Genomic DNA, 12,391 nt, shown 5'->3' with positions numbered 1-12,391 from the left:
AGAAAGAGAAAATCACAGAAAGAATTAAGTTTAGACATTATTCCTGCAATCAACCTCACAACTGCAAATATTGACAGGGTTGTAAACAGTCCTTTTAAAGGTCATTTATAAAATAATATAGTAAATGGTCACATCGTGGATCTGCCAAAGGACAAATGAAATCACCAACTGACCTACTAGGAAGAATGGCTACTTGTGATTGTGAAAAAATTTACAGTGACATAGGAAGATGTTTAAAACATTGTATTTCAATCATCTTAAACAGAAGTGATGATCATGAATTCTACAAAATTATGGTAGACGATTCAACAGTGTTTTGGGTGATGAGAAAGACAATGATGTCTTACAAAAATCTGAACAAAATTCCAACATGGCGGCTGGCGCAGAGAGATCAACTCTCTGACCTCTCCAGCTGCGCGGGCATAGGGAGTCGTAAACAATGTAAATTCCGTTTGCTCAGGATCACTAGGCAATGCTGAGCTGACGTGGATCTGGGGTGATCAGTCTGGGCCTCTCAGAACACACACTGAGCCCAGATCAGCTGAATCCAAGCTCCTGTTCGCCTGCTTCCCGCACACAAACAGCTGTGACTCAGCACTAATCCATCCGGCTGAAACAACTGGTCAGCCCTTCTGATCTTACGGAGGTAAATGCCTACCGAGCCTTCATAGGTAGTGGCCACAGGTTTGAAACGGGGCTTTGGAGAGACAGTAAGGACCCACCCATTCCATTGGTCACCCGGCAAAGGGAAACGAACTGTCGCCATTTGCAAGAGATACCACCATGGCAGAGAACTGACGTCACCAGACTGCGGCGGAGGAGACAACTGCATTGAAACCTGCGGCTACAGGTGTGTGTAATCCCTAGCCTTCCCTCTCCACACTTCGGGGAAACCTTAAGGGCTCCTCCCGGCTCTCCCGTGAGCACGATACCAGACAGAGGGAATCAGACGTGGCGCGGGACCCGCGGCATGGAACTCCCGGCTACAGCTCCCACCAGTGCTGACACCTGAGGTCTCTTGCACCAGCTACCGGGGCGTGGCTACCAAAGGGCAAGTAAAATTTGCTGAGGAATCTCAGCCCCAAGCTCCACAAACTTAGGGTCTGAGGGAATGGCAGACAAGGAGAGTGTGCCCAGTCATTCTTGAAAACAGGGCTCCCGGGAGCAGCAGACCTGGCGTGTAGCCAGTATTGTGGTGAGCGGCACCCGTGAGAGGGGCCTGGCTAGAAGAAAAGTGGGGAAGTGACTAGACACAAGAGGAGGCCCTAGGCACTCAGGATTGGAGACTCGCTCAGTCTGGGAGGAGAAGCTGCTGCACAGTGATTGGTTCCCACGTATTGACAGGAGAAACATGGCCTGGTGGGCACAGCGCCACCTACTGGAAGAGAAGTTAATCAAACTCTAAGACTGCATTTATTAGTTTTTTTTTTTTTAATTGGGTTTTTTCTTTCATTTTCATTTTTCTTTCTTGTTGTTTTTTAAATTTTTTTCAATTTTTTTTCTTCTAATTTTAATTTTTATTTTTTTATTACTTTTTAAAAATTTTTTTTCCTTTTTTTATTTCCTATTTTTTTCTTCTTTTGTCTTTTCATTTCTTTTCAATTTTCTTATTCCCCCTTCTTTGAATTCTACCTGCTTACTCTCATTCTCTTTAGTGACTTCTTCCCTTCCCTTCTAATACCTTTCCTCCCAAGCATCAAATAAATTTATAGAAGTAAACAGTAACTCAGCAGTCAAACAGAACAAGAAGTAACATGAGCAGCTTGAAAAAGCAAGGAAGAAAAGGAGTATAAACAATGCAAGACAGCCTAAATATTCAGGAGGACCTAGAGACATCAGAAAAATGGTCATATAAAGAACTCAAGGAACACCTTAGACAAATGGAATGGAACCTTAAAGAGGATACGAGACAGCAAGTTCTAGCAGCGAAAGAACACATTGAGAATGAATTACATAAACAGATAAAAGAAGAAGTTAAGCATCTTTATCAGGAGATAGAGATTATAAAAAATAATCAAACAATAATTCTAGAAATGAAGGAAACGATAAACCAAATTAAAAACTCAATTGAGAGTATCACTAACAGAGTGGAGCAAGTAGAAACCAGAACGTCAGATAATGAAGACAAAATATATCATCTTGAAAAGAGTCTAGCCAACTCAGAAAGGCTGGTAAAAAATCACGAGAAAAACATCCAAGAGTTATGGGATAACATAAAAAAACCAAACTTACGAGTCATCGGGATAAAAGAAGGTACAGAGATTCAACCCAAGGGAATGAGTAACTTGCTGAATGAAATAATTACAGAAAACTTTGCAGAAATAAAAAAGGAAACAGATATATAACTTGAAGATGCATACAGGACACCAAGCACACAAAATCACAGTAGACTAATGCCAAGACATATTGTTATGAAGATATCCAATATACAGAACAAAGAGAAAATATTAAAAGCTACAAGAGAAAGGAGACAGATTACATTCAGGGGTAAACCAATAAGGTTAACAACGGATTTTTCATCACAGACGCTGAAAGCAAGAAGGTCATGGAACAATGTATTTCGAAACTGAAAGACAATGGATGCCAACCAAGAATTCTGTATCCAGCAAAATTAAGCTTCAGGTATGACAACGAAATAAAAATCTTTCATGATAAACAAAAGTTAAAAGAATTGGCAGCCAGAAAACCAGCATTGCAAAGCATTTTGAGCAAAACACTATTCGAGGAAGAAATGAGAAACAATAACCAAAACCATCAGTGGGAAGTGCCTCAGTAAAGACAGAGGGCGAGGGGAAAGATAATCATGGAGAAACAAACTAAATTTTTTTTAAAAAACGGATAAATAATCAAACATGGCTGGAAGTACAAACCATATATCAATAGTAACTCTAAATGTTAATGGCTTAAACTCTCCAATAAAGTGACATAGGCTGGTATCATGGATTAAAAATCAAATCCAACAATATGCTGCCTCCAGGAGACACATCTGATTGGAAAAGACATACACAGGCTGAAGGTGAAAGGACGGAAAAAAAATATACCACACACACGGTCCTTGTAAGCAAGTAGGGGTGGCCATCCTCATATCGAATAAAATCGACTTCAAGACTAAGTTAATCAAAAGGGATAAGGAAGGACATTATATACTGTTAAAAGGAACCATTCACCAACAAGACATAACAATTATCAATATTTATGCACCAAATAATGGTGCTGCGATATTCATAAAACAAATTCTCCTCAAGTTCAAGAATCAAATAGACCACAACACAATAATTATGGGTGACTTCAACACACCTCTCTCACCATTGGACAGATCCTCCAAACAAAAGTTGAATAAAGAAACTATAGAACTCAATACCACAATCAATAACCTAGACTTAACTGACATATATAGAATATATCAACCATCATCAAATGGATATACTTTTTTCTCAGCAGCACATGGATCCTTCTCAAAAATAGACCATATATTATGCCATAGGGCAACCCTCAGTAAATATAAAGGGGTGGAGATAATACCATGCATTTTATCTGATCATAATGGAATGAAACTGGAAATCAATGATAAAAAAAGGAAGAAAAAATTCTACATCACATGGAAAATGAACAATATGTTACTGAATGATCAATGGGTTACAGAAGACATAAAGGAGGAGATAAAAAAATTCTTAGAGATAAATGAAAATACAGACATAACATATCGGAATCTATGGGACACAATGAAAGCAGTTTTAAGAGGGAAATTCATCGCCTGGAGGTCATTCCTCAAAAAAAGAAAAAACCAACAAATAAATGAGCTCACACTTCATCTCAAAGCCCTAGAAAAGGAAGAGCAAAACAACAGCAAATGTAGCAGAAGGCAAGAAATAATTAAAATCAGAGAGGAAATCAATGAAATTGAAACAAAAGAAACTATTGAAAAAATTAACAAAACTAAAAGTTGGTTCTTCAAAAAAATAAATAAGATCGACAGACCTTTAGCCATGCTAACAAAGAGAAGAGGAGAGAAAACTCAAATTACTAACATACGGGATGAAAAAGGCAATATCACAACAGATGCTACAGAAATACAGAAGACAATGAGAAATTATTTTGAAAACCTATATTCCAATAAAATAGAAGATAGTGAAGACATCGATAAATTTCTTAAGTCATATGATTTGCCCAGACTGAGTCAGGAGGATACACACAATTTGAACAGACCAATATCAATGGATGAAATTGAAGAAGCAATCAAAAGACTACCAACCAAGAAAAGTCCAGGACCGGATGGGTATACAGCGGAGTTTTACAAAACCTTCAAAGAAGAATTAATACCAATACTTTTCAAGTTATTTCAGGAAATAGAAAAAGAGGGAGCTCTTCCAAATTCATTCTATGAGGCCAACATCACCCTGATTCCGAAACCAGACAAAGACACTTCAAAGAAAGAAAACTACAGACCAATATCTCTAATGAACCTAGATGCAAAAATCCTCAATAAAATTCTGGCAAATCGCATTCAAAAACATATCAAAAAAATTGTGCACCATGATCAAGTAGGATTCATCCCTGGGATGCAAGGCAGGTTCAATATACAGAAATCAATAAATGTTATTCACCACATCAATAGACTTAAAAATAAGAACCATATGATCATCTCGATAGATGCGGAAAAAGCATTCGACAAAGTACAGCATCCCTTTATGTTCAAAACTCTAGAAAAACTAGGGATAACAGGAACATACCTCAACATTGTAAAAGCAATCTATGCTAAGCCTCAGGCTAGCATCATTCTGAATGGAGAAAAATTGAAGGCATTCCCTCTAAAATCTGGAACAAGGCAGGGATGCCCTCTCTCACCACTTCTGTTCAACATAGTTCTTGAAACACTGGCCAGAGCAATTAGACAGACGAAAGAAATTAAAGGCATAAAAATAGGAAAAGAAGAACTTAAATTATCACTATTTGCGGAAGACATGATTCTATACCTAGAAGACCCAAAAGGGTCTACAAAGAAACTACTAGAACTAATAAATGAATTCAGCAAAGTGGCAGGATATAAAATCAACACGCATAAATCAAAGGCATTTCTGTATATCAGCAACAAAACTTCTGAAACAGAAATGAGGAAAACCACTCCATTCACAATATCCTCAAAAACAATAAAATACTTGGGAATCAACCTAACAAAAGAGGTGAAAGATTTATACAATGAAAACTACAGAACCCTAAAGACAGAAGTAGAAGATCTTAGAAGATGGAAAAATATACCATGTTCATGGATAGGCAGAACTAACATTATCAAAATGGCGATATTACCAAAAGTTCTCTGTAGGTTTAATGCAATGCCAATCAAAATCCCAAGGGCATTTCTTGAGGAAATAGAGAAAGCAATCATGAAATTCATATGGAAAAATAAAAGACCCAGAATAGCAAAAGCAATTCTAAGCAGGAAGTGTGAATCAGGCGGTATAGCGATACCAGATTTCAAACTATATTACAGAGCAATAGTGATAAAAACAGCATGGTACTGGTACCAAAACAGGCGGGTGGACCAATGATATAGAATAGAGGACACAGAGACTAATCCTCAAAGTTACAACTATCTTATATTATCAAATATAAGATAAGGGGCTAAAAGCATGCAATGGAGGAAGGATAGCATCTTCAACAAATGGTGTTGGGAAAACTAGAAATCCATATGCAACAAAATGAAACTGAATCCCTTTCTCTCGCCATGCACAAAAGTTAACTCAAAATGGATCAAGGAGCTTGATATCAAATCAGAGACTCTGCATCTGATAGAAGGAAAAGTTGGCTCCGATCTACATATTGTGGGGTCAGGCTCCAAATTCCTTAATAAGACACCCATAGGGCTGGGGATGTGGCTCAAGCGGTAGCGCGCTCGCCTGGCATGCGTGCGGCCCGGGTTCGATCTTCAGCACCACATACCAACAAAGATGTTGTGTCCGCCGAGAACTAAAAAATAAATATTAAAAATTCTCTCTCTCTCTCTCACTCTCTCTTCTCTCTCACTCTCTCTTTAAAAAAAAAAAAAAAGACACCCATAGCACAAGAGTTAATAACAAGAATCAACAAATGGGACTTACTTAAACTAAAAAGTTTTTTCTCAGCAGGAGAAACAATAAGAGAGGTAAATAGGGAGCCTACATCCTGGGAACAAATTTTTACTCCTCACACTTCAGATAGAGCCCTAATATCCAGAGTATACAAAGAACTCAAAAAATTAGACAATAAGATAACAAATAACCCAATGAACAAATGGGCCAAGGACCTGAACAGACACTTCTCAAAGGAGGATACACAATCAGTCAACAAGTACATGAAAAAATGCTCACCATCTCTAGTAGTCAGAGAAATGCAAATCAAAACCACCCTAAGATACCATCTCACTCCAGTAAGATTGGCAGCCATTATGAAGTCAAACAACAACAAGTGCTGGCGAGAATGTGGAGAAAAGGGTACACTTGTACATTGCTGGTGGGACTGCAAATTGGTGTGGCCAATTTGGAAAGCAGTATGGAGATTCCTGGGAAAGCTGGGAATGGAACCACCATTTGACCCTGCTATTGCCCTTCTTGGACTATTCCCTGAAGACCTTAAAAGAGCATGCTACAGGGATACTGCCACATCGATGTCCATAACAGCACAATTCACAATAGCTAGACTGTGGAACCAACCCAGATGCCCTTCAATAGATGAATGGATAAAAAAAAAAAGTGACATTTATACACCATGGAATATTATGCAGCACTTAAAAATGACAAAATCTTGGAATCTGCAGAAAAATGGATGGCACTAGAGCAGATTATGCTTAGTGAAGCTAGCCAATCCCTAAAAAACAAATACCAAATGTCTTCTTTGATATAATGAGAACAACTATGAACAGAGCAGGGAGGAAGAGCAGGAAGAAAAGATTACCATTAAACAGAGACATGAGATGGGTGGGAAAGGAAGGGAAAAGGGAAATTGCATGGAAATGAAGGGAGACCCTCATTGCTATATAAAATTACATATAAGAGGTTGTGAAGGGAATGGGAAAATAAACAAGGAGAGAAATGAATTACAGTAGATGGGGTAGAGAGAGAAGATGGGAGGGAAGGGGAGGGGGGATAGTAGGGGATAGGAAAGGTAGCAGAATACAACAATTACTAATAGGGCATTATGTTAAATTGTGGATGTGTAACCGACGTGATTCTGCAGTCTGCATTTGGGATAAAATTGGGAGTTCATAACCCACTACAATCTAATGTATAAAATATGATATGTCAAGAGCTTTGTAATGTTGTGAACAACCAATAAAAAAAAGAAATCTGAACAAAGTTACTTTACAAAACACGTATGAAAAAAAATATTACAGGTTAAATATTCCTTACATGGATTATTTAGGACAAGAAGTGTTTTGGATTCATTTGGGAATTTGAAATATTTACATATATAATGAGATATCTTGTAAAAGGGACCCAAATCTAAATATGAAATTCACTTATGTTTCATATACACATACCCTGAAGATAATTTTATACAATATTTTTGGCATACCTGCATTTTTAACTAAAACCTGTCACATGATGTCAAGTGTAGAATTTTCCACCTGTGCCATCGAACTGGCACTCAAAAAGTTTGGGGCTTTAGAACATTTCAGTTTGAAGATTTTCCGATTAAGGATGCTCAACCTTATTTCTAAATCAATAGTTTATGAGTGAGTTCAAAATGTAAAGTGGGACAGGCCCAATGGTCCCTGTATGTAGTCCCAGAACTTAGGAAGCTGAGGCAAGAGGATCATTTCAACCCAGGAGTTCAAGATCACTCTGAGGAACATAGTAAGACCTGCCTCAAAACAAAAAAAGCAAAGCACAGAAGTATAAGCCTGTAGTCCCAGTTACTTGGGAGGCTGATGGAAGATTGCTTAAGCCTAGGAGTTTGAGACCTGCTTAAGCAAGACTCTGTCTCTGGGGGTAAAAAATGCAATATGCAATTAAATTAATAAATCATACATCATAAAAAACATATATATTTCATCTGTATCCTGAAAATTATACATTACAAAATTGGAGGGAAAAACAATTTTATTAATCTTTTTATTGGAAAAATGAGGTTTTCCCTTATATTCAGGGCTGCCTATATTCATTCATGTACAGAATATTTCAATGGACACCAGATACTGATGTCCTAAAAACAAAAGTAATGAGAAATAAAAAATACTGTAATTCCACTATTCTCAAAACTAATACACTAATACACTAAAAAATAATACACTTGAAAAATAAAAAAATAAAATTTGATTAAAAAAAGACAGCTTTTAAAAAAAACAAAAACCAAGATGTCATTCAGAACTGAGATATCAGGTATAGAGAGAACTCAGTAGAGTTTTTAACCACAAGAACAGTAATTTAATCTCCCCTACTCATTTAGGACAAGCTCAGAAATACAAAAGTGTGTTCAGAGAGAAAGTGGGGCAATAATCCTAAAGAAAGCCATCTAAATACTTCTGAATCCAGACTTCTCTTTGAATTAATCAAGACATCAAAGAAAAATTGCCTGGTCTTGTGTGTTCAGCAAAACATCAGGCTAAAAGGAAATAATTATGTGGCATCATTCAATATAAGCAGGATTTCACTTCTGCCTGTATGTATATGATCCTTCTGTTCAAGGCAGAACTCCTATTAGCTTTAATACACCATGTATTCAAAATAACTGCATGAAATCAATGGGGGCATTTAGTTTGAATGATACTCACAGTAAAGTTGATGAGGTCATAGTATAGGTGAAGGTGCTTTTGTTTAGTCACATGTATGGCTCCAGATTCATCTCTCTTAACCTGATGATGAAATTAAAACAACCTAAACATCAGTTATTGTTTGAAGTATTTAATTATTCACTACCTAGAGTATGAGTCCCACTGAATAAAGACAAGCCCCAAATATTGATAATTAGAGAAACCAGTACATGAATTTAGAAAAATCATTTGCTCTGTGATCTGTACCAAAACTCAAGGAATGTCTAGTTAGTGATCTAGCTGTCAGTGTTGCCAAATGCTATAATATGATTTTTATTCTGTCATAACTCAAAATAACCTAACTCCATCACATCAATAATTGTATATAGCTAGAAAATAAGATGGGATTGGTGACATGTGTAAAGCCAAACAAAAGTTTATTTTAAAAAAAAGCAACAGAAGCTAAAAGTAACAAAAAAATGTATTTTTCTAAACTATAATAATATTATAGTTCACACAACCCAAAATTTCCCAAAAGAACTCTAGTATCAATATTTTATTTCTATGTGTGTATGTGGGTATATGTATACACACACACACACACACACACACACACACACACACACACACACACACATATATATTCTCTGTAATCCTCAACCATCCTCATAATTTGCTTTCTCCACTTCTGCTCCAAGGTAACAGAACCGTGAAGAAGAAAAATAAAGCAAAAGATACACCTGGCCACCTGGAATTCACAACATTCAATTCAACCTGTTTTTCTTGAATGCTTCCACAGTAGTGTGCTAGATGTCTTTTAAGTCTCAATTGCTCTTTGCCTCCTAGTCCCACCACTTGCAGTGTTGGCTTCATTTGTTACCTTAAAAAAAACTGAAATCACTTAATGTGGGCCCTTCATACAGTCATCTTTACTTCACTAAATTACCTCCCCCAGGTGAAACAACATTCTGGTAAAATGATCATATGCTGCATATCATGAAAGTGCATATGATAAACCAGAAACATCAACACCCACATTGCCTATTCCCCTAAGATTTTCCAAAGTCCTTGAAGAAGATCACACTTCATCTGTAACACCTCTAACTCCTATCCCCTCCGTCACTGTTCAATGTTGCTCCTCCTTTGCTGGCACATTTAATCCCCCCCTTTTAAGGGCCCTTTTGCAGCTGGGGACATAGCTCAGTGGCAGACTGCTTGCCTAGCATGTGCAAAGCCCTGTTCAATCCCCAGCACCACACTCTCCACAAAAAATCTTAAGGGCCCTTTGCTTTTGTTCTCAAATATGTTTCTGATTTCATCTTCAAATAAAAAATAAAACAATCCCCCCAAAACCCTGTCCTTGATTTATTTCTTACAGATAACTATCTAACCAAACTCTTTCCTTTTACACTATGATTGTTTGAATTTGCTCTTCTAAAGACCCATTTCATTAACAAGGTTCTATAATCTAGCTTCTATATCCATTCCACTTTTTCCAACTGAAAAAGTTCTTGATATGTCCAGTGGTCTTCCCTTTGGTCTTCCTCTTCCTTTGCTTTACCACTTGCTCCCCAGCAGGATATAATGACTTACCACATGCCCAAAAGGCACAAAGCCAAACAACCATGGACTGAAACCTCTGAAAGTATGATGCAAACCTATCCTCTTTTAGGTTCATTATCTCAGATATTTTCTTATAGTCATGGAAAGCTGCCTAATATACCATGTATGCTCCAGCTTTTAATGTTGAGAGCTTCCAATAACTCCCATCTTAAAATTCTCATTTGTACTTCAGACCTGACATTTCCTCATAGAACACCCCCGACATAACACTTGAGAGTCCCACTTTTCACTTTCAACTCAATATTGAAATCATTCCTAATCATTTGCTAACCAAGCAATCTCCCTTTGAATATTTCTTGGCTCTAAAATGTAGACATGTGATGTTTTAATTATGTTTTTCAGCCCCTAGATCCCACAGGATAAAAAGCCTTGTCTTTCAGGGAATCATCCCTTAACTCATTATATCCAACCATCTCTGTTTAACCACATTGTACCTGTTTTATTATGAGAGCAAATCTTTCATTTTCCCTACTGTCTTCTATGCTGTTTTTATTTTTTGAATCCAGGGGCACTCAACCCCTGAGTCATATCCCCAGCCCTTTTTAATTTTTATTTTGAGACAAGGTTGCACTAAGTTGCTTAGGGCCTTGCTAAGTTGCTGAAGCTGGTTTTGAACAAATTCTGGCCTTGAAAAAAATCCTGCAATCTTCCTGCCTCAGCTTCCTGAGCAACTGAGATTATAGGCATGCGCCATGGCACCTGGCTTCTATACTCTTTTTGCTACTGGTCTTCCTTAAGTACAACTTGCATCACATCTTCACCTATGATGGTTCCCCATTACCAGTCTAGGCTAATCATTTTATAATCAAAATCAGGGGTATTTTTTCTGTGAAGAGTTCCAGAGCAAATATTTTAAGCTATAGACTATGCAATCTTCTATCACATCTACTCAACTCTACCATTACAAGTGAGAAAACAATCAAAGATATTAAAAATAAAAGGGTATGGCAATGTTCCACTAAAAATTTGTTTATAAAAACAGATAACTATCCAGATTTGGCCTAGGGGGTCACAGTTTGCCAACCCTTAACCTAGATCTACCCATGCATTCAATTTTATTTTCTACCATAGGTTTCTCCCTATCATTAATTCCATGAACATTTCTTAAGCTAGGATAAGTGGAAGAGAAAACAGAGCTTTCCCTATAGAAGTGACATCATAAGGCATTCCCACAGACTTGTTGGGAAGCTACTGTGGAGTCTAGGCCAGCAATCCATGTGGCTTAGCCTGGGAAGCACCTATGGAGGAGACAAAAAAGGAGAAAATCAACATTTGGAGATAGAGTCAACAGTCTTGGTGACGGAGCATGTCTGAAGGGAGAAAGGAAATGAACTGTTACTCCTAGGTTTCTTGCTGAAGAAACGAGGTGGATAGTGGTGCACTTGCTTCACTGAGTTAGGAACCTGAGAAGAGGGTACAGTCTCAGCTCAATGACTTCAATTTATCTCCTTTCCTCCAAATCCTATAAAGTCTCTCTAGAACATTCTAATATCTTTGAACTAGAATTTATATCAACTTTTAATTCTCATCACATAGTTCAATGCATAAACTGTTTTCTCTATTGGTAACAAAAATAATTGTTTTGTGTTTCAGACAATATTATAAGCTATGTGAAAGAATAAAACACTATTTTAGTCTTTCCTTCTTTCTTTCTTTCTTCTTTTTTAATGCAGGAACTGCATTATACAACTTGTACTAGGTACCTGGAAGACTCAGATTCACAGAGACAGACGGTAGAGTAGTAAATACCTCCAGGAGCTGGAGGTAACAGTAAGTGGAGAGGTTTTTATTTATTGTTGTTTCTTTGTTGTTTTGTGGTGCTGGGGAGTTAACAGGGCCTCATGCACACTAAGCAAGAGCTCTACCACTTTACTCTAAAATACATAAAAAAACTAAAATAGTCTGATAGGTAGACAGATGAATAAATGTATAGCTATAAAATAAAGGACAGTAAAATAAAAAAATAAATAAAAATATCCCAATTTATCTTCATTTGCTTTTTGTTCATCAAAATGTTGAGAACACAGCCAATGCTCAATGACA

General features: G+C 37.2%; 1 protein-coding gene across 2 annotated transcripts in view; it reads right to left on the bottom strand.

Annotated features, from left to right (window-relative positions):
• Window positions 1–12,391, bottom strand: part of Vps8 (VPS8 subunit of CORVET complex) — a 256,842-nt gene that overhangs the window by 201,738 nt on the left and 42,713 nt on the right. For both annotated transcript variants that reach the window (XR_013436694.1, XM_013361064.4), the window contains exon 14: window positions 8,747–8,827. Coding sequence is in view for 1 of the 2 variants with exons in the window: in XM_013361064.4 (XP_013216518.2) it covers window positions 8,747–8,827 (81 nt within the window). In the remaining variant the exon portion in view is untranslated. The remainder of the gene's footprint in view (window positions 1–8,746; window positions 8,828–12,391) is intronic.

This window comes from Ictidomys tridecemlineatus, chromosome 3 (genome assembly GCF_052094955.1).
Source record: "Ictidomys tridecemlineatus isolate mIctTri1 chromosome 3, mIctTri1.hap1, whole genome shotgun sequence".
In the NCBI taxonomy this organism is placed as follows: Eukaryota; Metazoa; Chordata; class Mammalia; order Rodentia; family Sciuridae; genus Ictidomys; species Ictidomys tridecemlineatus.
The sequence above is the reverse complement of the archived record's forward strand: the minus strand, read 5'-3'. Positions and strand labels throughout refer to the sequence as shown.